This window comes from Drosophila mojavensis, unplaced genomic scaffold (genome assembly GCF_018153725.1).
Source record: "Drosophila mojavensis isolate 15081-1352.22 unplaced genomic scaffold, ASM1815372v1 contig_36, whole genome shotgun sequence".
NCBI lineage: Eukaryota > Metazoa > Arthropoda > Insecta > Diptera > Drosophilidae > Drosophila > Drosophila mojavensis.
The window spans coordinates 3,799,100-3,826,150 of NW_025318858.1; the positions used below are offsets into that span (position 1 = coordinate 3,799,100).

General features: G+C 37.8%; 6 protein-coding genes across 7 annotated transcripts; 3 read left to right on the forward strand and 3 right to left on the reverse strand.

Moving 5' to 3' along the window:
- Positions 1-306: 306 nt before the first annotated feature.
- LOC6575914 (M-phase phosphoprotein 6) lies at positions 307-1,189 on the forward strand. Its single transcript, XM_002001882.4, has one exon. It carries the CDS (start codon positions 405-407, stop codon positions 882-884), a length of 480 nt encoding a protein of 159 aa, XP_002001918.1. The 5' UTR covers positions 307-404; the 3' UTR covers positions 885-1,189.
- On the reverse strand, positions 852-2,369 carry LOC6575915 (ubiquinone biosynthesis O-methyltransferase, mitochondrial). The gene is made up of 4 exons (XM_002001883.4): positions 2,046-2,369; positions 1,829-1,990; positions 1,245-1,777; positions 852-1,072 (listed from the first exon to the last, which is right to left on the reverse strand). Exons 1-4 carry the CDS (start codon positions 2,078-2,080, stop codon positions 942-944), a joined length of 861 nt encoding a protein of 286 aa, XP_002001919.1. The 5' UTR covers positions 2,081-2,369; the 3' UTR covers positions 852-941.
- Positions 2,370-2,447: 78 nt separating this feature from the next.
- LOC6575916 (5'-3' exonuclease PLD3) lies at positions 2,448-4,268 on the forward strand. The gene is made up of 2 exons (XM_002001884.4): positions 2,448-3,758; positions 3,816-4,268. Exons 1-2 carry the CDS (start codon positions 2,592-2,594, stop codon positions 4,071-4,073), a joined length of 1,425 nt encoding a protein of 474 aa, XP_002001920.1. The 5' UTR covers positions 2,448-2,591; the 3' UTR covers positions 4,074-4,268.
- Positions 4,269-4,271: 3 nt separating this feature from the next.
- On the reverse strand, positions 4,272-7,013 carry LOC6575917 (exonuclease mut-7 homolog). The gene is made up of 4 exons (XM_002001885.4): positions 6,574-7,013; positions 5,847-6,498; positions 4,644-5,629; positions 4,272-4,566 (listed from the first exon to the last, which is right to left on the reverse strand). Exons 1-4 carry the CDS (start codon positions 6,680-6,682, stop codon positions 4,436-4,438), a joined length of 1,878 nt encoding a protein of 625 aa, XP_002001921.1. The 5' UTR covers positions 6,683-7,013; the 3' UTR covers positions 4,272-4,435.
- Positions 7,014-8,246: 1,233 nt separating this feature from the next.
- On the reverse strand, positions 8,247-9,424 carry LOC6575918 (adult cuticle protein 1). The gene is made up of 2 exons (XM_002001886.4): positions 9,319-9,424; positions 8,247-8,958 (listed from the first exon to the last, which is right to left on the reverse strand). The coding sequence occupies exons 1-2, from the start codon at positions 9,322-9,324 to the stop codon at positions 8,587-8,589; spliced, it is 378 nt and encodes a 125-aa protein (XP_002001922.1). The 5' UTR covers positions 9,325-9,424; the 3' UTR covers positions 8,247-8,586.
- Positions 9,425-10,705: 1,281 nt separating this feature from the next.
- On the forward strand, positions 10,706-26,817 carry LOC6575919. Of its 2 annotated transcripts, XM_044008802.1 has the most exons (9): positions 10,734-10,749; positions 10,807-10,934; positions 11,010-11,098; positions 22,242-22,392; positions 24,024-24,158; positions 24,224-24,414; positions 25,348-25,494; positions 25,549-25,945; positions 26,297-26,817. In XM_044008802.1, the coding sequence occupies exons 2-9, from the start codon at positions 10,875-10,877 to the stop codon at positions 26,429-26,431; spliced, it is 1,305 nt and encodes a 434-aa protein (XP_043864737.1). In that variant the 5' UTR covers positions 10,734-10,749; positions 10,807-10,874; the 3' UTR covers positions 26,432-26,817. The 2 variants fall into 2 exon arrangements, with proteins under 2 accessions (XP_002001923.1, XP_043864737.1); XM_002001887.4 differs by having other exon boundaries at positions 10,706-10,934.
- Positions 26,818-27,051: the final 234 nt, after the last annotated feature.

A 27,051-nucleotide genomic window follows, 5' to 3' on the forward strand; every position in this document is an offset into this window, starting at 1 on the left:
TTTCAAGCACGTTTTACACTACTGAGTACTTAGCATGCAAGTCTTTTTATGCAAAGGATACGAAAGTGCTGCATATTTTGTTTCTTACATGCGTATTTATATATATCTCGTTATATATACTATGTATCTCCTTTATACTATAGTGTTTTATTTAAATTGTTATATTTTTATGAATTGAAGAACCGATATTTGCATATTGTACTGCACCATGCATTCACAATTCCTATTTTGAACGAGTCATGCGCGCCCACATGGCATTGAGACATTTGTATTTTCCAACACTTCAATTGTTGCCCATCACTATTTTTTTGTAAGTTTGTTTTGCTTACACATTCTGTACAGACACAACGTGCACAGTCGAATTATATTCATATTTATTTCAAAACAATTGTATAAGGAATACAATGCCTTCAAAAGTGAAACCAAGACTTTCGCGCGGCTTGTTGGACATGAAGTTCATGCAACGCACCAAAGCGAAAGTAGCCAAAGAAGACGATGACGAACAGAGCCGCGCATTGTACTCCAATGAGATGAATCAAAAGATGCTCAATAGTAATTCCAATTTTATTATCGAGCCAAGTTATTCCATTTGTGCAGGATTGATCGATGGACGTCTTAGCTTCCGTGGTATGAATCCTGAACTGGAGCGCCTAATGGAACTGGAGCAAGCCGAAAAACAAGGCAATACGAGGCCAGAGCAGCCAACAGAAGTCAATGATCAGGAAATGGCTGAGATATATTATGCAAATCAAGCGCCAGCCGCAAGCAAAACGATGAACAAAAAGTTCGTCACAAAAAACGAGTACAAGCGCAAATCCAATGACAATCCCAAATGGCAAAAGAAAGGACAATTTAAGAAACCACGAGTAGATGACGAGGTTTAAATAAACACTATAAGCATATTACATAGTGACTTAACTCTAAATATTAAATAAACTTGCTCAGCTGCATTCAGATGGCATCTGTTTAACAGCTTGCAGCGCATAGCAAAGCTGTGTGGAGTTGATCCAGCGCCAAGTGTTGCGACAAAAATCGTAGGTGCTGCCATTGACGAGCACGGTTTGACAATTCACTGCAAAGACATTGGATTAGTTATTATTTAATTTTACGCTACATCATTTATCTTTTTAATTTGTAAAATAGATAAATATTTATAGTAACTCTTTATAGTATAAATTTCTTATGTGAATTTCGATGTTTCAATTGCATGCCAAAATTGCTCAATGGTTTTATATATCGCTTACTTGTATCCAATATGCGTTGAACATCCAGTGGCGCAATCATTTTATCCCAGTGATGCGTGCCCTTAGGTGCTATATTTAGGATATATTCACCAACGACGACGCCGCCGATCCACATTGGCACAGTTTTGTTCATGGTGGTTATGAATATTGAGCCGCCAGGTTTGAGAGTCTTTACGCAAGCGCTTAGTAGAGCCACCTTATCGTCAACATGCTCTAGAACTTCAGAAACTACTAGCGCATCATACCTCTCGAAATTCGCTTTGACATGCTGGTCGATGGGTTCCATTTTGTATTGGACTCTATCACAGAGTTCCGCACTGCAGTTGCTCAAATGTTCTTTTGCTGTTTTTATCAGTTCTTCACCAAGATCGATGCCTGTAACTTGAGCGCCCAAGCGCGCAAGTTGCTCGGTCAGTAAGCCAGCTCCACATCCAACCTCCAATATGCACTGTCCACTCAATACTTTTGTTGTGTTTATATAACGCGAATTTACATTGCCGCGTGCCACGATTCCATCACGTATTAGTGGAACTCTAAGAAGACAATTTCAGTGCCAATATTTTAGTTAGCATCAGTTGACTTACCTAATTTCATTTAGGGCATGCAGCGCTGCCATTGGACCTTTCTTATTCCACCAATTGGCGGCCAAGTTTTCATGATGCTTCACTTCGCGAATCGTTTCTGATGTTTGCTGCGTAGACCCAGTACCTGCACCAGCATCTAAGCTGATTTTCCTCGCCAATAGGCTGTGGAAAGAAATTTATTATTTTTACTCTCTTTTGTTACTCTACACATGCATACTTGCTGCGTTTTAACAAGCTTAGGTTTCGAAACATTTTTACGTCTTGAACTTTAACAATCAGCTGTTTTTGTTTATTTTTGTCCTCAAATGGCTATTAGTTGTTAAGCAATCGATTTCTTGAGCCGGTCGGTAACCGATAACAACATATAAGAGATGACGATCTAAGCGGATGAAAAGCTAACATGAAAAAAGCTAAAAATTGATTTATGTATTTTTGCAATAAGCCAATTTTACAAAGCCTCTCGGCAATATCAAGGACAATGTATGGAACTAATATGACGATATAAATAAACTGAGTATTAATTACAAAATATGCTAATGCTAGGTTTGATATTTCAAAAACAATACATAAAAAGCTTACTTAGCTAAAGCCGTCAAGCCTTATTATCGTGGGAGCAGCTGAGTGTCAATCGATAGATGTCGATGCACATATTTAAGTAAATTGGTCAATTATCAACGCTTATTAGTTACTGCTATTTCGATAAGGATATGGTAGACAAATTGGTTAACAAATTTGATAAACTCCATTAGCTAAAAATCGAAAGATGTACAAGCCTCAACCACTTATCAACCATGAGGACGACGTCGAGCTAGCTTCGAATAGGAATGCGCAAAGAGGAAACGTATATGCGGTGCAAATGTTTCTTCTATCTACATTCCTGTTGCTATTTATAGCCGGTTCCGCTTTGCATCCAAAGTCTTTTGCACTTAAAACCAAAGAACTTCCACGTGATGATACGATATATGATTGCAATATAACACTAGTGGAGTCCATACCCATTGGTCTAAACTATACGCCCAACAGTCCGAAGTTCATCAGCACCATTGAGGCGTGGCAAAAACTTTTGGATATTGGAAAAACTTCATTGGACATTGGCTCTTTTTACTGGACAATGCGCAGCGAGGATTTGGGCTTGAATGAGAGCAGTGCAAAACCTGGAGAGGAGATATTTCAGCGTCTGCTGAACAATGGCAACGGTGTGGGTTCAAAGATTAAGATACGTATTGCACAGAGCACCCCTTCAAACGTTTCTCCGGATGTGGATACGCAAATCCTTTCGACCTATGGAGCTGCTGAGGTAGTTACTCTTGATTTTCCCAAGTACTTTGGCAGTGGCATATTGCACACAAAACTCTGGATTGTAGATGGTCAGCACTTCTACTTGGGCAGTGCCAACATGGATTGGCGTTCCCTAACCCAGATCAAGGAAATGGGCGTCCTCGGCCAGAATTGTCCACAATTGGCCGGCGATTTGGCTAAGATATTCAAAGCTTACTGGTATTTGGGTAGCAATCCCGATGCTCGTATACCAAATTCTTGGCCCTATGGCTACAATACCAACTACAATGCGGAACAGCCCATGTTATTGAATGTGAATGGGAGATACATAATGAAGGGATATGCATCCAGCTCCCCGCCTCCACTCTCTGCAGCTGGACGCACTAACGATTTGGATGCCATTCTAAAGACAATTAACACAGCTCTTAAATTTGTGCACATTTCTGTTATGGACTACTATCCTTTAATCATGTTTGAATCGAAGATTAAATATTGGTCAGCGATCGACAATGCATTACGTACAGCTGCCGTGGAACGTGGAGTAGCTGTTAAGATGCTCATCTCTTGGTGGAAGCATTCCGATAAGCGTATGGACAACTATTTGCGCTCACTGCAGGATCTAACCATGGCTAATCATGTCGATATACAAATTGTAACTATGAAACTCTATAGGCAACAACATTATACTAATTACTTGCCACTCTTGCAGCGCCGTTTTATTGTGCCCACGAATGAGCAGCAGCAGCGCATACCCTATGCCCGCGTTAATCACAATAAGTATATGGTCACCGACCAGGTGGCCTACATAGGTACTTCCAATTGGTCGGGCGATTATTTTAAAACCACAGCGGGCATTGGTTTGGTCCTGAAAGACTCGTTGCCCCAAATGGCAAATTCCATACGCAATGATTTGGAAAGCGTTTTTGATAGGGACTGGAATAGTACATATGCTCACATATTAATCTAAGCTCACTGCCCAAGCGTTGCCCTTTATATCATTTAAGTTTTAAAGCTTGTTAACAGTATTTTACTTATGCTATTTTGCGACACAGATTGTTTCACGATTGAGTGATTGATTAATATGAGCTTTTTGTTAAATATGTGGGCACTTACAAGTTTGTATAAATAAATATGAAAACAAGAGTTGTGAAATAAACAGAAATAATCAATGTCCAATTCCGTTTAATACTTGCTATCATGTATACATATATATATGAATGCTTACATATATATATATATATGTGTATATAATTCAAATACTCTCATAACTTTAACATAGTTGTCCTTGCACAGGCGCATCACTGCTACCGAGATTATTTCTTATTTCTACTATTTCACATTGTGTCCGCCACGTCGCAAAAAATTGTTGCTAGCAATGCACTTTTCAATAATAACATTAATGTCCGGCACGCAGCTGGAGAGGCACGCATAGATCAACAGCAAACAACGGGCATCAATGGCTATAAAGGAGATCAATTTATAGAATTAGATAAAATTAACTCCAACTAATGGATCTACATTAAGATTAGGTTCCCACCTGCATAGAGTATTTGTTCTCGTCGCAGCGGTCGATTTGCCCAGTTTGAGCATTGATTCGTTTTGTTCAGTTTTTTGCCTAGGCAGAGCATAGAAAGATCTGTGAGCGCATCTCCGGCACGATTGACATTTCCAAAAGGCAGCTCGACTCCTTGCCTTTTCTTCAGCTCCAGCCACACGTTGCGTAGATCGAGATAATGATGCGGCATATGGAGGCGTAGCTGAAGAGGCAACGATCGTTGCAGCACCGACAAATCATTCAACATGGAGAAACCCACTTTGAGTATGTTGGGATTGTTGAACACCGTGGCGCCCAGCGCCCGCCAGTGTTGCTCCTCCAGTGCTGGCCGACTAGCCAAGCAATCAATTAGGTACACATTGCAGGTGGTCGCAATTTGCAGTAGGCAAAGCTGGTTTTGCGCACAAACATTTTGCATCCACTCAGAGTCCAGGTAGATGATATGCTCGCGCTGCAAATGCTTCAGCATTCGATTAAAGATTGGAAAAGAATCTACTATGATGAGGCACTCGTCTGGCAGATCCATGCCCAGGTACAATTCACAAGGCATCGACTCGGTTGATTGCTCTTCAGTTACTCGACAGTTTTGCAGATCCGATTTTTGTGAGATTAGCGATTTAATTTCATGTGGACAATGTTCGTTGAGAATCTTAAATTCATTATACCAATAGATGGCTTCTGATTCGAAGGGACTGTTTACGGATGCAGCTGCTATATAGTTGACAAAATCCAGACGCAGCGCATAATCCGAAGCATGAACCCTAACCAGCTCCCGAAAGCTGGCCAGATTAATCCTCTGCTTCTCATATTCTCGATACAGGTAATGTAGATAGCTGCAGGTCTTGGTGAATTTATAGTTGGGCGTTATGGTATCGTCGAAGCCATATTTTTTGGCCAAGCGAGCGACGATCTTTGAGATAGGACGATAGCTTAGCACGTGATGGGAGACTTTCAGATTCTTATAGCGACTGCGAAAGAGAAGAGCTTATGATATTAATCGATTTCATAGTAGTTGTTAGGGCTATCGATGATTTCAAACGTGATCGACACGTGCTACCGCAGGACCTGTGCGTCAAGTGTCTAGCTTTGAGATGAATGGTGATTGATCGTTACTATGCTTATATATAATTTATAGAACTTTGTCGCGCTTTTTGCTTGTACTATATAGCTTTTGTACATATTTACCTCAAAGTCTGTTCACACATCTCGATGACAGATTTTTCCCTGTGCAGCAGGGAATCGAGAAATTGTACAAAAGGCAAACGCTGTTGCGTTGCTTGATCCAGGTACTCTTCAGCTAACGGTAGTTTTTCTTGTGCTATCAAGGGAAATGCCAACTCCAGAATATCAAATTGATGAGTTAACTGTAAATAGAGAGTCCATTGGGCCACCTCCTTATAGTAGCCCTCATCGAGCATCTTTTTCAATTTAGGTACGAGCAGCTCCCTGATTTGGTTAATACGATATGCTTGGACCATGGCATTATTTAGTGAAGGCAAGCCCGTTGTCTTAACAAAATGAAATGCAATCATGCTCGTATTTTTGTCGCATTGCTCACTGAGGTGTGGAAAATCCACCTGCAGTTTGCAAACGGTATCGAGCACAAAGTGCGATAGACTTTTGTTCTTAACATTACTGCTGTCCGGGCAATTAGCAAAGATTTTGAGTGCCATTAACAGGGGATTGGGATGTTGCATTAGCGCTTTGATCAACTCTTGTCTCATATATGGCGAAGATTTGCATTTGCTGTGCATATTCCATTTATCACGAAAGGCGGTGAAGAACTGTTGCAAGTTTTCGTCCAAGGTGGCGTCAAAATCGCCATCGATGCCAGCACCTGAGGATGTAGTTCAAAATCATATACAGCAATATGAGCAATCAATCCCATGTGCTAAGAAATCATTTCATTTACCCGTTGTAATATCCTCTAATCGCTTAATCTTCAAATGTGCCAGCATACAATCAAGTTCCTCATCATCAGACTCCATGCCAGCTGGCATTACCTTATAGTTATTAGCCATATTTGTTTTTATCACTCGTATTATTATTATTTCTTTTCTTTTTTTTTTTTGTGGGCGCGCAGCCCTTTACTTTATGCACTTGCAAAAATTGATAACCAAATTCCGTTTGCGGTGTAAAAACATATGTTTTTGCATTCAGGTGCTTAACATAAACCGTTCGCTGTTAATAACAGCTCGATGTTACTAAACTGCGATTCAATTTTGAACAAATTCGAATCTATAGATTCTCTAAGAGCCATTTATTTTTAAGCAGCCCATATAATATTCTTTTATTTATTTTATTTATTTTTTTATTTATTTGTTGACAACAATTGACCGGTTCGCCTAATTTTGAATTTAACAGGCTTTGAATAATCTGACACTGATGACAAAGACGTTAGTGTTATTCGACTATTGTTAACTATCTACTCACTTGGTACTGTCAAGTATCGGCGCCCTCTTAATATGGAAAAACTCGAATGTATTCTTGTGTCGATAATTTAGTACGCTGGATAATCCGTTATTATTTTATATCGATATATGAAGCTATTGAAGCTATTAGTAAATTAGCTCTAAATAATAGCTTTCCACGCTAGATTAGTATTGTCAGTTATAAATCGATATTTACAAATGCTCCGAAATATAAATTAAAACTAGATATAAAGCTACATTATTTTGCATTTAACTCCTTATTCACACGTATATAAAATGTATACTATTTTAATCATGAAGGTAGACTTAGAAAGCTATTAGATAGCTATTATATAAACTGAAAATGAGTGTTTTTAATGAATGCAGTAGATAATTGGCATAATGACGAATATAACAATTTTGAACTCATTAAATACAATCTAGTGTACCTATTACGACAGGGCTGCGTCACCCTTATTGATTTGAAACAGTCTATAAATACATTTTAAATGATTTATAAAAAAAATCGTTGCATAAACCTGATAAACTGTAAGAAATATCAATGACTGCTACAGACTCGCAAACTGGCAATTCAAGATTTATGAGCAACAGTTAGTGGGTTTAAGCGCCAACATGACAGTTGAACAGCAGCTAAACCTTACCTGAGGCTTTTTTAGAATTAGCATACGACAAGCTGAAACATAACCAGAGTTTTATTTTATACTATACATAGGTGCAAGTGCGCTGCTCAATCAAGGTCAACTGGCCCTGCTCCAGTTTAGTTCATATACATAACTTTCGATTTTAGCCAGGTGCATAATTTATTGTCTGTAGTTAACAAGTTGGATTTGCTTAGCTATGCGGGCTGTGGTCAACACCCCTGTATCTGTTGATCTCTAAGTTGAAATGATTAATTGCTTTATTTACATATCGTAATGTACACCCTATATTGATGCAAATGGAGATATTATTATTATAATTATGATTATTTTTATAAAGTTTTAAATAAATATATAAATATAAATATATATATAGTGAATAATTAATTTTTAAAATCAATAAATCATTTTTGGTCAAGTCTGAAATGTTTTAGAGCCCCTCGTGGGCTAACGAATTATTTGGAAAGCATTTAAGAGGCAATATATCCAAAATAAATAAAAAGTCCATATTAATATTGATTTTAAACAAATATTTTTATTTTGAAACAATTTTCCATTTGACAACAGTGGGTGCTTGATCGGATATCATTTGGTTAACAGATCGTTAAAGATATAGGTGTACATAGAATAAAGACCAGAATCAGTAGAGTAGGAGAAGAGCTAACTATTAAGATAGATAGATGACTTAGATGGCAGAGCGCCCGAATCGAATCAGGCGCATGGGAGTAAGAAAATCTTTCAGGAAAACGAAAATAAACAAAAGAACATTTATAAGAAAACCATAAAACGGGATAGCGATGGCAAGGTCTTTTAAGCGAGTGTGTTATCCATGTGAAGGTCTATTGCGAAACGTTTTTACAAGGTGCCTGGTGCGGGCTCCAGGTTGACGGAGGCGGCGCTCTGAACATGTCCGGGCAGAGGAGCCACGTGGACGGCACCACGAGTCTTGGCCACATACGAAGCGGGCGCAGCAGCGACGGCTACCACAGCTGGAGCGGGAGCAGCGACAACAACAGGCGAGGCAGCGGCACCTTGCACCAGAATGGGGCCAGCTGGTGAAATGGCAAGGGGCACGGCAGCGGGCACAGCGGAGGCATGCACAGCCACAGAGCCAACCGGAGCAGGAGCACTGAGCAGCAGAGCGGGTCCGGGACCAGCGCTGAGCAAAGGCACAATCGAGCAGTTGGCACCCCAGGCCAAAGCGAACAAGACTACGACAACGGCGAACTGAAAATAAAGTTTGAATTGAAGTTTATGAATTATTCACAAATTATAAAAATTACAATAGTCAATTTTTAGATGAAAATGCCAAGAAATGTTCAAAGATAAGAGTTTTTCATCCTTAAATAAATCCAAGAAACATAAAAACTGCAGTCCTTTGACGTATTTTTAGTCAGTTCTAATCCTTAGATATCTTGATGAAATTTGGTATGGTGTTTTCAGATTATGCCTAGAACTAGTTCACCGGGTATATTTTTAAGTAAGTCCTTTGACCAGTCAGGTTTTAACTTTTTGATAAACACTTTAAGCCATTGCTAATTCTAGGCTAAGCCTTTGGGTCTGTCAATCGGATAACGGTCGTCTCACCTTCATGTTTAGCTTTTCTGTGTTTGCTGCAACGCTTGAAACGTAACTAATTGCCAACTGCTCTTGGCTCTTGGCCTTTTATAGCGCACGAATTCTGAGAGACAGATTTTTCGCCCAGGCCAGTTCCAGTTCTCGGACAATGCAGTAAATGCGGAAACTGGACAGATTAGCGATATGGCAACGATGTGTATGAACATATTCCCCCCTCTTGACCTTCGCCTAGGTCACAATTAGCCACAGTAGTTGACAGCGCCAGTTCCATGATAAACGCCACAAACAAGTCCAAGACATGGCGATCAAAGCAGCCTCCATTTGGTTCGCTTAATCACTTCAAACACCACACACAATATATCAGCGACATGTGTGGGGCTTGTACTCGTAACGCTTATCAATTGAGCCACATGGCGACAATTGTAGCTGCGAAGAATGTTTGACTTGAGGTTGCCCTGCATTGAGTAAAAGATCAATATAGATGGAGTGAACGTGAAACTGGAATGCTTAAGTAACTAATAGAATTTATAAGTATTTATAGTTTTTAAGAAAAGAGAACTGTATATAAACATATATAACGCTAATCGATATTTATCGATTTTAAAGAAATGTTTACAGATCTGTAGTAGTACTTGAATATAAATATATGCTGGTTAATGCAGCTTTCATCTCTCACTAAAAGTATTTCATACACAACCAATATACCCCATTCTAAGTAGCCGATTTCAATGGGTATAGACTATTACAATAATAGCAAGCATTCAAAACAATTGTTAGTGCTCGGGTCTTGGAATTTTATGCTGAATGTAGCTTATATTTCATCAGCATTTTTAAAAGTGTTTGCTCTGATATTAAATTGGCGGACTCTGGCATGTATTATGTAGCCATATAAATACCCAAGACAGATAATTAATATAATATTTAAATCGCTAATAGAGCTTGAGGAAAAGCTTTTAAAAGACACTTAGACTAAAGCTAAGCTAATGGAATGCTTATGTAATCTAGAAGAGAGATTTGCATAATACTTTTACGGTATTTTTTTGCGAGCCATATATGTCCATTGAGCTGTGGATACGTTAGGTAATTTTCTGGTATTTTGAATATACAAGAAAACTGTAAAATTAGAGTCTACGGAAAAGTTTATTGAATGAAATAACCAAATATATATTTTTTATGTGCATATAGTTCGTTATATCTCTTTATCTTTCTCTCTCTCCCTCTCTCTGTCTCTGTCTCTATCAATTCTTTTCTCCCTCCATATATCCATATGTCTCCCTCTCCTTCTCTTTGTCTTTTTCTTAGTTATTTTTTACTCCTCATATAAAATGCTATCTCGTACTCCTTTAAATATCTATCAAAAATTCAACTGAAACTCCAAACGTAAACGGCGTTACCCTTAAAAAATCTGTCATATTTGAAATCTTAAGTTAAACGTTTGGAGTAAGAAATACACAATTATATAGCTCTCCACATATATATAAATATATATATATATAGGTACACATTGCTCTTTGTAGCTAGTAACCGTGTATATATGTTTCTGCAAATAGACTTAGGGAAAGGACATGGCTCGTCTGGTCTTTAATGAAAAGGAACAAAATTCCTATGATCCCAAGAAGTATAAGGTGAGCTGGAAAATGTTTTAAAAATGTTGAGAAGGGGTTTACTAATCGATTATCTATTATCTATTATTACATCAGATAGTTCACAAGAATCATTGGCGGCAGGTGAGTCTGCGATTGGAGCCCACGCAGAAAAAATGGTGGGAGGATCCAGATGTTATTGTTGCGTGAGTATTGCACATATAATTAGAATATTTCGATTGTGGAGTGACTAGTATATGGCAAAGGAGCTTACCTAGTTTATCATGAGGTTAGATTCATACATAGTTTGTGGTACAGCGATTAATGCTAAGCTAACACGAACTGTGATTTGATTAAAGTTCCGAACTAAAGCATTCTCTATGGGTACACATGATAGGCAAAGGGTCATATATTTCCATAAATATTTCAAATATATGTTCGATTGATTGGCTGAAGAAAAGTATAGTTAATAGACTAAGCTAAGTCGAAACCTTTTAACTAAAACGTTTTGGATCTATCAAAGCATTATCGTCTGTATGCTAATTACATCCATACATCATAGCATTTAGCTGTCGGCCTTGAATTATTTATTCAATGTGCAAATGAAAGTTGGGAACGTGTCTTTAATCGAGTGCAAGAAATGCGCCCAGACAATTGCATCACACGCCTGATAAGACTTTCAGTTCACGTGAAAGAGGCTAGCTGTTACACCTTATAGATACTATATATATGTATATGTGTATAAGTCTATATATTATATATGAAATGAATGTGCCACTTGGAGTCACGCGATGCTAACGAAGCGTTTTGATTGACGGGCTGTCAGCAAAAGTTTGCCAAGTAATTGGTAAAAACGTCTGGCGCTCTGTTTATAGGTCGATTACCACTTGGTGTGCTCCATGTGGACAGCCTCAAGTGCTATTGCGGTGCTCTCAAGGCTGTGTGTGAAAATATTTAATACAAGTTTTGGAGCCTAAATATATGGAAGTTTGCCAAGGATCTTCTAAACTTCTGTAATGAAACGGTCTGGCAGCATATTTTGGGAAGTAAAGATATGTATAAAAATAAATTAAGAAATAGTTTCTTTTTTCAACCTTGAGTAGCACCCTTATCATTAGATCTTTCTACACTTTTATCCTAATTCCATTTTCAAATTCCAACTATCCCTAAACTCTCTTAATGACTCAATTTTTCCGCATAAAAAATATAATAAAAGAATTTTCAATGTTATTAGCACGCCTCACTTATGTAGGTGTTGCTAGGCGCACAGCCCACTATTAGAGCCTTCGCTGCGTAGAATTTTGTTTTTGTTTTTGGCTAATAGCTCTCGGCTGTTAGGGTCGGGGTCTTTCAATTGTAGGCTGAACACTTTGCGTGTTCAATAAAAAAAAGTCAAAGAAAAGGGAAATGAAGCGGAAATGGTGTCAGTACCCAGTACGGGAATGAAAGGAAAGTACTTAAGCGGCGCGTCACTCAATCAGAATGATATTATTTTTAATGGCACCGAATTGAGCCGAAGAGGCGTGGCTCAGCCGACGCCAGCGAGGCTCGGAGCTGCATATGGCAAACAATAAACACGATACGCGCCACGCAACTGCTGCTGCTGTTGCTCATCCTAAATGGTGGGGGCCATCAGCTCCAGTTTAGGCGGCTCTGGCTACAGGTCTCAAATCAAGTTCGGCCGTCAGCGGCGTCGCACGCGAGAGCCGCCTCCTGACCCCGTCAACGGGCTGCAAAGTTTATCCTATGTGTGTGTTCTTTTTTTTTTAAAGAAACTTAATTACATTTCAATTTGCGTTTGTTGAGTATAAAAGTATAAAAGCGAGGGTATATTCGGGTATACACAGGTGTTTCCAAACATCCGTAAGGATTGCAGAACGAGCGCACGTAGGAGCGGATAAGAAGCAACGAATTGGATGAACGTACCGCTTCAGATATAGCTGAATGGATGGATGAATTGATATTTGAATTCAGTCAACTGTTATACGTATAACAGATTACACCTCGCACTGCCATACTCGATCAATTTGAGATTTAAGTCTAACTTATCACATTCAACACCGACGTGAATAACTTGGGGATAACGGATACTGCCCCATCTATATCTCTGCTCATTGATAGACGTATGCATATCTCACCAATCTACCCTTGTTCCTTTAAAGAAAGGGTATGGAATAGTTATTGTTTGTTATCCATAAGCCGTGAGAAATCTATTATCCCCATATACCTTTTATCCTTCAAGGGGAAGGGTATTGCCGTTGACGTGTGATACGTGTGTGACCCCGTAACTCCGGCGTAAACAAAGTGTTATCCACATGCCACTCACAGCTGGCACTGTTGCGCGCTCCAATTCGAACGAATGGCTGCTGCCCACCCCGACAAGGGGCGCCAACAAATGTGCAACGGTGACGATGCTGCTCGCCCAGCGGATAGCACGCAACGATTGTTGGTCAGTCGACGCTGAGCCGCGCTACGGTTCGAACAAGATGAACGTTTGGCAGACGCTCGAATATCTCTCCGGCCTCAGTCTACGCAAGCGATACAACTACGAGGGCTATGTGGACACGCAGCATCTGATACGCACTCTGACTCCATCGTGGAGAAGGGACAGCTATGCGGAGAAGACGAAGGCGGAGGAGGCCAATGCGGCGGGCACCGGGCCTGGCAAAGCCAAGTATCCGGCTGAGCGTGGCATCGAGAGCGTGGCCGACGTGGTGGTCACGACCATGGTCCGAGGTATGCCCAGCTACCAGCAATCCACGGATAATCTGGCCCCAAGTCAACAAGGCGTCGCCAAGGCTGTGCCGAGACGGAGGCACCGCAGTCGCCGCAAGACGACGAAATCAACTGTCGTTGCTGCGGAATATGCTCTCACACAGGATGATCTGCAGGATCTGGTCAAGTGCACGTAAGACCTAATAATGTGTGGTTAAATTTAGATAGTTAACCTAGAGAGGGAAAAGAATGTCTGTAAATCATATTGAGTAATTCAGATGAAGGATATTTTTACATTTAGAAAAGCAGAACCACTTTGGACATGGAATTACTTATTTTCCGGGGATTTAGCTACGAGTTCTAAAAAAATTTTAATTTTAAAATATTAATTTTGGCTATTTATATTATAAATATAATTATCATTTAAGTATATTTATATAGAATTTTTAGATAACTATAAAAGTTATATACAAAAGTGTTCAGTCTAAAATATGTATCCCACTTTCAGTTAAATCTTCAATAATATTTATTCACAATGTTTCACATCAATAATTATTTTACATTCATTTGTAAAAGTTGCCGTAATAACTTTCAGTGTAGGCAATTAAAAAGCTTCGCCCAAAGCTTAGCAGCTGCACAAACCCAGAGCTTTTGGCAAACTAAACAAGACCTTTGCAAAGAGAAAATGCAAATGAAATTGAGCTATTGAAATATTGGTCAAACTTTTATTGATGCAACTACAAATTGCTTTTGAAATTAAATTTCTATTGAATTTTTTTTTCTGTCATTTATAAATCAAGGAAGGCCCTGAGTCTGCAAGGACCGCCGCTTGGTCAGCTTAAAAATGTCCTCAACTCGGTTGCATTTCGCTTTGAGCTTCTTTGCCGTCAAGGTGTTGGCTCTAAGCTGTCCGATGCAAAACAAAAATAAATGGGAATAAAACTTAAGCCTTGACCATGCATTTCATATTATTGTCACAAAGGCATAGCAATCAATGTGAAACTGAATAAAGTGTTATACTAGAAGGTGTAGAGTGGGTATAGACTGTCATCTTCCAGTGTTCAATAACAAAATAAACCAAGAGTTGGTAAGAGTATTGAAACTGTGTTAATAGTCCTAGAGAGAAATGATGGAAATACAATCAAATTTGGTAATTTCTTCAAATTTTCAAATATTTTAGATCTCTATTGAGTACACAAGTTTTGACTAGAATCGAAAGTCGATTGTCAAAAATTTAAAAAGTTCATAACTAAACTAGAAAGGATTAGATTAAATTCCAAAGAAGGGACTTAAAGTTTTAGGACAAAAATTGTATGGCTTATATACAATAGATTCTACGTATGGAAGTCAATACACCCGTTTTTAACTTTTCACAACGAGGGTACGAAATTGAGAATTTGAATGATTTATTGGGCTGAAGGTGTCAGCGGACACATTTTTGTGCCCGTTGGGGAAAACAGCTTTGCGGTTGCCATTTGTGGGTGGGATTTGAGGCTGTAATTCTAGCTGCCAGCAAAATGATTCTTAAAGCACGCGAAGTATATACCGATATACAAATGTAAATAAATACAAATATATCCATACCGGCTGCACGGCCAACAAGTTTGCATGGCGAGCCGTTGGGACAGCCAAAGTGTTTGCTCAATTCCTGCGCTCAAAGTCGATTAGACGGAATTATTGTATGACGGTCTGGCATGAAACCTGGCCATAAAGCCAAATAGTTATCTGTTTCAGCACAGAACTGACTGAGTTAACCCAGTCGCAGTCAAGGCAGCGAGCCACCCCTTGGGCTAGCCCCACGATGATAGCCATAAAAATCTGGCATCAAGCAATGAAAAAGGAAACTAGAGCCACGGAAAATAGTTGCTGGCAATATTTATTTGCGAGACGATTAGAGATATAGAGTTGTCACCTGCGAGAAACCTTTCGAGCAGTGCAAAATGCGTGCACTGGAAAAAATAAACTATGGGGCTCTTTTAGAAATGAATGAAATAGAAGTGAAAGGCATTTATGATGGGATTGATCAGATTGATTGAGGATAGTATTAAACATTTATTAATAATTTCTTATATATACGTTTAAATTTGAAGGCAAGTGTGCCTGATAAATTAATTGTAATTAAATTAAATAAAAAAATTTTTTATTTATTTTATTTTGAGAATTTTGACCTTCAATTCTGAAGCCGATAGCATGATAAATTAATTGTATTTAAATTAAATTTAAAATTGGTTTTATTTATTTATTTTATTTATTTATTTATTATTATTATTATTTTTTAGTTTATATGTATATATATATATTTATATGTATATGTATGAGATTAGTCTCTAATAATGATTTAATATTTAATGAATTTAAATAAATGGAGAGTGTATATTGATTTTTTCCTTTTGAACCACATGACAGATTAAATAATATATAAGTGTACCATCCGAAATTTTTAATCTATATATATTTTTATTAAAATTTAGAAGCATTTCTTGAATTTTTTTCAGGTGCTCATTCACGCTTTGTAGTTTCACAGGCCCCATTTAAGTAAAATGTTAAGGAAATATTGGTAGACATCATCAGAACTTCCGTTAGATATATAGGTATATTTAAAAAAAATGTATTTTGTTTATTTCAAACTTTTATGAGATGTTGTTTACTTTCCACATTCATACCCATCATCTTGGCCCAATTGCTTTGGCGATGTTAATCGGTATAATTTTTTTTGCGCAGTGTAAAATGCGAACTTGTTGACAAGCAAACGTTTGTGTATTTGTCATAATATTGACATTGGTGTCATGTCATTAAAGCAAACATTAAACGCTTAGCTCAACATGCGATTCCGCGAGACCCGCCCACACATTTGGCCAAGAGCTGGAGCTGGAGCTAGAGCTGTAGCCGTAACTGTAGCTGGAACTAGAGCTGGAACTGGAGCTGGGTTGGGCCGTAACAGGCGGCGAGCTGAAACACGAAACGCTGCCACATTAAAGTGAATCGCAGCACTCGACCCTTTCTGTTGCCACACATGTGTGTGGGTGTGGGGTTGGGCAGGTGTGTGAGAGTGTATGTGTGAGTGTGTGTACAGGCGTGTGTGTCTACAGCAATAACAACAGTTGGAACAAAAAAACGTTAGCGAAACAAAACAAGAATCCTCTGACATTGTGCCTCACATTCGTCTGTCGCCTTTGGCGCTCGCAAGTGCCGCAGTTCGCTTTGAATTTGCATTTGGCTTTGAGCTAAGTAAACGGGCAGATTCTAACCTGCTTCTCGTCCAAGCGACTTGATTCCATGACCAAGTGGGGGCGTGTCAACTTGGGCCGCAAACGGCTGAGAGCCAGAAATGTGACGCCCCTGGAGGTTGAGGAGGATTTCCTAGTCGATTTCGTACAATGCACGCTGGAGCCGTCAGAGAGGTAAAAGCGAGATAAATACATAAAATTACTGAGATTTTATTGCAGACTTCATTTGGCTAGTTTGCAGATCGAATTTTAGAATTCTTATACAGATTTTGAATTATTTGATTTAAAGTCAATGCCTAAGTGTAAAGCTGAGTTAACTTGAGCCTAGCTTGGAGTATGAGTCCAGTCAGCAAAGTTGTAATTAAGTTCTACAACTGAAATCAAATCAAGATGAATAAATGGAAAATTAAAAAATAGTTCTTTGAGCATGTATTAGATATGCTAAATTTTAATCTTTTAAAATATTATACATATATTTATTTCCTTGCTTTTGTAATTAATGCGATTGAAAATACTAAAAAATACTTGTCAATAAGCCGTTATGGTTTCTAATGTTTTTATCACTCGATTGTCTTCGACTCTCTTCTGGATCATAATTTTATATACTTTTTCTTTTTTATTTAAAATCTCCATTGACTTGTATTCTTTATTACTCTTCAGTTAACAAATTCAATGAACTCACAACTTTGTTTGCTAACCAATCACTATCAAAACACATATAAATTATTACTATTTCTTAATTTTAAACTATAGTTCAACTATAGTTCTTATCATTTGGATTCGTTGTTGCCTATCAGTCAGTCAAACATTCAGTATATAGGATTGATATTATTATTTTTTTTATCTGATTATTTTTAATGCAACTTTTACGATTCTTTGATTGATTATTTTTCTTCAGTCAATCCGCCCATCATTGTGTCAATCAGGCAGTTAAAGTAAATAATTTTCATATACATAATTGCTTCTCAAAATTTGGTGGCATTTATTGCCCTTCGGCTACGTGTTGCACCTATCAATTTTGATGCGCAGCAAACGAGTCGAGTCGAGTCGAGTCGAGTCAAGGATAATTGGAAAAACGCATAAAAGTCAAGTGCTTGACAATTTATGCACGTCTCTCGCATTAATTAACGCTGCATAGTTCGAGGCGTCGAGGCCCACGGCTAGTTCCATGGAGTAGTGCTTCGACTTGCGTCTTTCAATTAGCTCAACTAGCTGAACTTTCGCTGTAAACTAATATCGCCTGACATTTCCTCGAGAAGGGCGCTAATTGAGTCATAAATAAAATCAATTAGAAATTATGTCGACAGTCTGCTTGCATATGGTGAGAGGAGTGGGGAAGAGGAAGGAAGGGAGAGAGGGGGAGAATGGGAGAGAGATGGACAGAGGGATGCGAGAAAGTATATGAGTATATGATCAGAGCCTTAACATATTCGGCATCTTGAAGGGAAATTCCCAGGAGAGAAGCCTTAATAAAGGATAAGAGATAAAATTATAAATTAAAAAAAAAACCTTTACTCTTAGGCGACTTGCATCTATAGAAAAAACTCTTTAAAACTTTTTAACTAAAAGTTTTCTCTAAAAGCCTATTTTTATCGCCAACAATTCCTTAAGAATTTTCCCAGACTCGTATCAAGTTGAAAGTGGTAATATGAAACCCCTTTACACCTAATCTATCAAACTATATATGTATAGCTATTTTTAAATTGTAACTTGATTTGTACATCGAAACTTGAATGTGTGAAACTTGATGTCGATTCATTTCCGTGTGGGAGCTCATTGGGGCAACAGCTTCGCGGAAGCGAAACGGATACAGAAACAACAATGTCACGTATGTTTTGTGGCAACAACAATGTCTTGGCTTTGATGTCTTAACTCCCCACTGAACCTTGACGCGACTTTCGCTGAAAGCCATCAAAGTTCAATTCAATCAATTTTCAATATAGCCAACGAGAGCGAAAGAGTGAGCCTGAGCCAACTTAAGTGTTGTCTGTGTGCTCTACACATACATAGTTTGGCCTGTCGCCTCTCGACTCTCCATTCTCCACTCTCCACTCTCCCGTCTTCGCTCTCCGCTGTTAACTGTCTGCTACGAGTTACATCACAATTGACATTGATAATGAAATTCCAATCGAACCTTGTAGTTCTTGTTGTTGCTTTCCTGGTACCAATAAGTCAACTTCTACATGCATAAATTTAAGTAGAATCACCTAGAGCCCAGTTCCCGTCGCCAACAACTATCTATGGCAATCTGTCATGTCATGTGTCGTTAGGCACTGCAATTCGAAGTGTGTGCTAAATAATTGCAATAAGAAAACAAACAAGATTGACTCAATGGATGAATGCGCGACCAGCTAATGCTCTGTAGTCAGAGGGACTTCTATATATAAATATTTGCATAAATAGAAAATTTATCAGAGGAGAAATTTAAGTATGTTTATTTTAAAATCTTTTTAAATATATATATATTTTGTTTACATTTTTATTAGCTAAAGAAGCATCATTTCTTTTATTTTATATTATTTAAAATTTAAATTTTTGGTGTTTAGATAGGCTAATTCTCATTGAAGCAGATAAGATTCCATATAGGCTAATTCTCATTGAAGCAGATAAGATTCCATATATTCCCATTTAATTTTTTACATTAAAATGTCTTCCTAATAATAATAATAAGATTCTAGATACTCTCATTTTATTTTATTTTATTCTATTTTTTTTTAAATAAATGTCTTTAGCTCATCTATTTTATAAACGAATACATAAAACGTTCTCGAAAATTGTTGATAAGTAGTATATATTTTTCTTTAAACTATATATTTATCTTCGCTGTTCTACACCCAATACACACTACAATTAGTAGAAAATAATCTGTTTCTCTGCAGCTTGCGTTCTGTTACCCGCCCAATATGCCCCATATGTACTGCCGAATTGCCAGGGTATTCCAAATAAAACAAAGAATCGTAACGGAAAGGAAAAGGAAGCACTCGTATGATAGTCAAATTTCCTGTCCGGAATGAGTTCAGGATATGTCGACAATCTTTTTATTACCTTCGTTCCTTCATTGTTCCGTTCCTTTGTCCTCCTTCCCGTGTCCTTGACACTGCAGCTATTCAGGCTGCATCCGTTCCTGTCACGCACATACAGGTGGGCCGTGATTTATAAGCGGCGTACTTGGGGTTATTACAGTTGCTTTAATGCCAACTACATACGAGTAGTTAATAGGTCAGGACCTGCTGTGGGCGTACTTTATGTGTGGGCGGGATAGCGCTCATGTATGCCCGTATGCCACTAACTATCCAATAAAAAACTAGGCTTCTGCTCATCAAATTTTAATTGCAAAACAAAAGATAAAATACAAATACAAATATACTTAAAATATTAGTGTTGGTATCAGAAAGTTATTATAACTAGAGGTCAAAGTTTATGATTCGTTTTTTCGGTATATCGAAATTCATATACACATACATTTTTTTTAGGGAAATATATTTTGTATTCTGGATAAAAGTAGTTTGAAAATTATAATTGTATAGAAAAAAAAATATATTTATGTTTTTTTTCTCAATCTAAGTAAAAATGAAAAAAAAAATACAAAATAAATATATAAAAAATAGTTGTTCATCAATTCATATTATTCTATATTAAAATATTTAAAAAATGTATCTGTGCACTATATGTAAACTTATTTTATTTTCCCGTATTATAAGCCCTATTAAAACTTTATTTAAGTCTGGCCAAAACCACATCAAAACTTAATTTGAGGCCAAAGAACCGTTTAACAACTGTTCTTTATTTTTTGGCACCGACCCAAACCGAGAAGTGAAACCAAATGCAGATTTTGGTATGAGCGACGCCAGACATAGTCCCAAGTCAGGCAATGTGTGGTGGGTGTAGCGCATGATTATTGTCAGTCATGCCGTCAGACCATATCATTCAGGTAATTTAACATTATTTCGCCACAAAAGTTGGCCCGATTCAGAGCGACTAGACTAGACCAGAATTTCTCTCTCTTTTCGTATTAAGGTTTGCTGTCAGCTTAAATTTCTTTCGTGCAGCAAATGAGACAAAGTTGGCAGCTACAAATATGGCATATTTGCATAGTATATATAATATATATATACTATATATCATAAACATGCAAAAATATGCGGATAAGCCCATGGTAAAGCTAAACTAATTGCCATTAACAACAATTCCTTGAAGCAATGCAAGAGAGTTAGCTATAAAAGTCGAGAATTGTTTTTTCATGATAACTTGCATTTAATGCTATATATTATATATGTATATCTATATATCGCATGTATGGCTCCAATATGTATTACCATCTAATGCTCGGCACATATGTGGAACACTCACATCAAATGGAGTTCTGTCAAAAAGAAAAACGTCTAACGACTAGACTGTCTGCTAAAAGGCCCAACAGAATATACGTATATCGTACTAACAACAATCCATAGTATACCTATCCATAAATATAGAACTCCCTCTTTGCATTCAATGCCTCCCCAACTGGGTTGAAATTACGCTCAATTGGGGGGATGGAGGGAGATTCTATTGTTCAAAGCAGCAAATGTGGAAAAATATGATATGTGAAATGGAGAAATGATCGAATTTTAAATGCACTAAAAAAAATAAAATAAATTAAAAGAGAGAGAGAGAGAGACAGAGAGAGAGAGAGAGAGAGAAGGAGAGAGCGAAAGAACGAGAAAGGGAGTGAGAGAGACAACTAAAAATAGTGTTGAAGATAGAGATAGCGCAGTTGAAGATTCGTATTAGAGACAGACAGAGAGAGAGAGAGAGAGACAGAGACAGAGACACACAAGATAGGATAGATATTGAGATACAAATAAAGATAAATAAGTAGAGTGTGAACGAAAGAGGAGGGAAAACAGATTAAGGTATCATTACATCTATAAGGATAGAGGTAATTCAAGGCGAGTAGAGTGTAACAAAAGTTGTCTAGAGTTTCATGCATAGACAAATTTTCACATTTATAGACATGGACTTGAGAGAGGGACAATCAGGTGGCGTTGACTTCTTGGTGCCAGTTTATTTTTTTATTTTTGGGTGTTTGGCAACCAAAATAAAAAGCGAAAAAACCATACCAAAAGCCGAAAAATGGCAAAGAGCTAGAAGCTCTATAGAAACCAAATATGTGGCCGACCTCATTCGTTACCAAGAGTTACAAGCGCGAAAACGCGGCGCATTCGTGACACAGGTGAAAAATACAAGAAAAACCCAGAAAAAAATTAAAATAAAACAAGAAATAAAATCCCACAAAAAGGCTGTGCATTGTGTGTAAACCTTTTGCTCGGTAATTAACTCCGGGTCTTGACTTAGGCAATGATTGTGTCACATTTGTCAGTTTGATTAACCAGGAGTGTTCTCTCTTCCCTCTTCTTCTTCTTCGCAGCTTCAATTTACCGCGCATCAGCGCCCGGCTGGAGCGCCTCATGGGCACCAATGTGGTCAAGCTGACTGACCGCGCCTATATGAAGCAGCTGCGAGAACGCATCGACGAGGACTACCGCAAGCAGCTACTCGCCCGGATTCGAGCGCGTGAGGTGAGTAGACCGACTTACAGATACTCTACATAGGGTTAGAATCTACCATAAGCAGTTTGAGACAGGTATTTATATGTTGACTAGAGGTTTATTCAGGATACTCAATGAAATATTGTTATGAGGCTTGAGACCCTCTTTATGTTCAGTGAAAGAGTGTTATTCGATTTTGATGTGAATATACCAAGTATTGAAGACTATCGGTATATCGAAAGTGGTATAGTGAAAAGATTATGAAGCGAATGAATCATTATAGGTTTTATAAGAAAGCTTTTCGCATCTATCTCTTCTTTTTGTTTTATAGAGATTCTATCGATAAGGTACATTTTATTTAACCTACATCTGCTATATCGATATTTATCGTTTTAAGACAAATTTTCAAAAAAGTTTAGACCTGATAAAATATCAAAAAATATCGCTAATAAATCACAAATATATAAGAAACCCGATAGTTGTATTATAAACATCCCCTACAGTACATCACTTCTCCTTTCACGCAATTTTTAAGTTCTACAGAGTATTTAAGCTTGGCCACACAAATGTGTCCAATTTGGATGAGACCTAATTGAATTTTTGGGGGACTCAAAAATTTGTAGACCCTCGAAAATTTGTCACGTAGTCCGTTTTTTTATTAGCTGCGATTACTTTCAAAACAAAACACAAAAGAGACCAAAAAAAGGGATTTTTCGGCAAGGAGTTTGCGTGCGCCGAGGAGACAACGAAAAGAAAAGTTTTCAATAACAAATGTCGCGCCTGGTTCAGCTGCTGCTACTCGGCTCTCTCTTCGAATTGAATTCAATGAGCCCTCGACATGAAAATGGCAAATTCAAGCCGTCAAAATCATAAAAAATTAGACCATCGCGATAGGCACCAACAACTTGGCTTTATACATGCGAGACATGCGAGCGACAAAAGCAACGATAGACGAAGCAAGAGAGCTCTAGAGTGGGGTCTGCACAACTAGAGTTTATCCTAAGCCTAACGTTTAAATTGAGTTAAGATTAGTTTTAATATATTGAGCATTTAAGATGTTGATATTTTTATATTTTTAAACTATATAGGGGAGAGACGATTTCTATCTACGATATATATGAAGATTCTTTGAATGAATCACACGAAAATATTCAGATAGTAGAGTACAAATATTTATAAATTTTTAATTTATAATAAGTATTATTTCCTTATGTCTGTTACATAGTATGCACACAAAATAGCAACATATATACCATTTACCCATTTCGAGGGTATTACAACAGCTGTGAAGCCGGTAGCGGCTGGAAAAGTGCTTCAAGAGTCGGAAATGCCCACTTAAATATTGTTTGTCTCTGATTTACGAGGAGAGTTGCAGATATTTGGGGACGTAATCGGAGTAGCTCGTCGAGTATTATATTTATTTTTCTGCATTGCGCACTTGCAGTTGTCAGTTTTGTAGGTGAAGGCATATGAGCATTCTCAATGACAAGTCTATATGCCAAGAAGTTTGATATTGCTAAATGAATAGATACGATATATCAATCAAATTATAAAGTTTATGTAGGATTGGTTGATGAAAGGATATTACATATCCTAGATACTTGAAATTAATTTCTGAAAAACTTTTATCTTTTTTTTTTTTTTTTTTATTTCGTCTATAGTTAAGAGAAGTGGAACGTGAACGCATGCTGATTATCGAAGGTAAATCGGATATAATACCCGAGGAGCTGGCCAACGATCCCATCTTTATGGTCAACAAAGATGCCAACATGGAGATACAAAAGGAACGCGCGAAGGTATCAAACCATTCGAAACTCACGAAAACCGCAAATCCTAAACTTGATTTCAAACAATTCCTCAGCTGAAAACGAGTCGAGAGAAGAATGCGGAACGTTTGAAGGTGCAGGGCGTCAAGTGGGAGCGAGAGAGGCTGCAGCATGCGGCCCAGGAGGCCGAGCAGCTGGCCAAGAAGCACGAGCGACAGCGCCAGCAGAAGCTCCTCGTCGAGCAGTACCGAGTGGAGGATGCGGAGCGAGGCATGGACCTGCTGCGGTAAGTGAAAGAAATAATGCTAAATGAGTTTTGTTCCAACTAATTAAAAGTTATTCATAACCAACGCAGTACACAGACTAAGTAAATGCGTAATACAACAATATTAAAGATATATTTTGAGGTTAGGCTAGGGCGCCGGGCTGCAAGCCACACCCCCTTAAGCCTTTAAGCTAAATGCCTTTGTTGTTGGCGAAAGAAAAAAATAACAACAATGAAAGTGCACGAGTTTCAAGTAGAGAAAAGCGACTTTGATAAACTTTAAGTATCTGAGATAAAGTTCTCTGCCAATAAAGCAGTTGAATGGCTGACCTTAGTATAGTTAGATAGTTTTGTATCTATAAGGATGTTGAGAGCAATTTACATCATTTTTTATTTAAAGGGTCAGCTGCAATATATCCTCAGGAATATGTGAATCTGCCGCACTGCTTTAATGTCCAATAGATCTTTATATTGTATTATATTTTAATCCATCATGTTTTATAGAGTATATATAACATAATTACTTAGCAACATTTGGATTTCTTTTCTTTACAATTATTGAAAAATTTTCAAAAAAAATTAAACAAATATTATAATATTATAATATTTGGAGCTTATAAATTAAATCTGTTCGATAAGAATTCGTAACCCGTAAGTCGACTAACAAGAAACCATCCAACTAAAGTATCTATGATTTCCAAGGCTTAAGGTTTCTAGTATACATGAAGAAGAAAAGCATCTCATAGTAAATATTACTATCGTGCCTAGACACTAATTAGCTTCGGCATATGCTGATGAAAAAAGTTGTCAAAGAGAATGTAATTAATTTGTCATTATATAAAAGTCTAGAAAAATACTAAAGGGAAATTCCATAGAAGACTTAACTTAAACTGAATTTGATTACAAATGGTTTATTCTAATTCATTTTCCAACTCTTATTCCCCACTTCGCCAGCATTGACAACGAGGACTGGCGTGATTGCGAACAGAATCTGAAGGAGTTCCTTGAAACGGAGCGAGCCAAAATGAAGGAACGTTCGTTGCGTGTGCCCATGCCGTTCACATCGGATCCGAAGGATATTCTCAATATCGTTCGCGCCCGGTAAGTGCAGCAAAGTGCTCTAAAACTTAACTATTCATAATTTGGCATCTGCAGCCAAAAGTTCCGGGAGACAGAGCTGCGCATACGCCACCAACTAGATGCGGATAAGAAGGAGCAGGCGACAACGGTGGCACCCAGCAGCGATGGGGATGGCTTCTTCATGGAAGAGATGGGCTTGGACAGCATCGAGATGCCGCATGATGCGTCGGGCAGCTTTGGCGACTATCCGGGCGCCATTCAAAGCAAATACCTGGACGATGCCTCCGATGTTACCGAGGAATCCATCAAGAGTGAGAGCTTGATTAGCTTGACGGTTGCTAAGCAACAGTACGCCGAGGTACTGCAGCAAGAAATGGAGGATGAATTCAATCGGGGACTGCTCATATCCAAGCAGCAGTACGATCAATTGCGCTATGAGGATGAGAAAATTGTGGCACTACGGAACGCCAAGGTGAGCCAAAGGGAAAGATTATCTAGAGCTATTTGGAGCAAATAGCTGATTTATATGCTTTTCAGTATAATCTCTATAGTTCTTATATAGTCTATAGTTAGACAGACTAATCCATCTATACTTAAATATTTTGTTCATGTTCACTTTCGTAACATTTTGTTTACATTGAAAAGTATATAAACTTTTCAAGACTTCGACATAAACTATCTGCATCCTTTCATACATACTCCCTATATCTCAACCTACACTATATACTCTATTCAAACTCTCTAATCCATCTCTATATCTATCTATCAATTTTCTTTGCAAACTCTCTTAACATTCTTTAAATACTCTATATACGTTTTATAGAACATACTTGAGCTATACCAACTGGCTGAGCAGATCATTATGGGCGATCCGGTACCGGAGGAGCCGGAGGATAACGAAGAGGAAGCCGTTCCGGAGTATATTCCGCCCCCAGATGATGACGATGACGTGGAATAAGTGTCAGTGTTGTCTCTTCTTTTTTTTTATATATGATAGTTTCCAACTTTTTCTTTCGATCCACTCCCGTTACACTCGTTTGGTGGGTTTTTACATAAGAAAACAAAACGTAAAAAATTCATGTTCAAAATTGTCGAACAAACAAATTTTTTAACAGTATCGAAGAAAGGGCAAACCAAACGTTTGAAAAATTATAGCTGTATAAAAAAAGAAGAAAATATTTAAATAATTGTACAGGGAGCACGGCTGTCATCCACAATGAAATCTTCGTAACAGTCAAATATCAGTCTAAATACCTGTCGAATAAGTGTCAATTCAACGATTTTAATTAAAGCTATAACACGTTTAAGATAACACGAATAAAGCCCTCATATGAAAAAAATCAACACTAATCCTACGGTTTGCCGTGGGCGTCTCTGCATTTGAACTGCGAACAGCCACTCAATAGACTACAAATATTTGCATTCGCCTAGGCGATAAGGCGGGCGAACTACCGTGTTCCTGAAAACGAAATCACCTATTTAATTTTACACTTAACCAATTTTTTTTATATACAAACAAAATTGTTTGGCTTATTATTTTAAGAACTACAAAATTTTATAAATTTACAAAAAAAATTA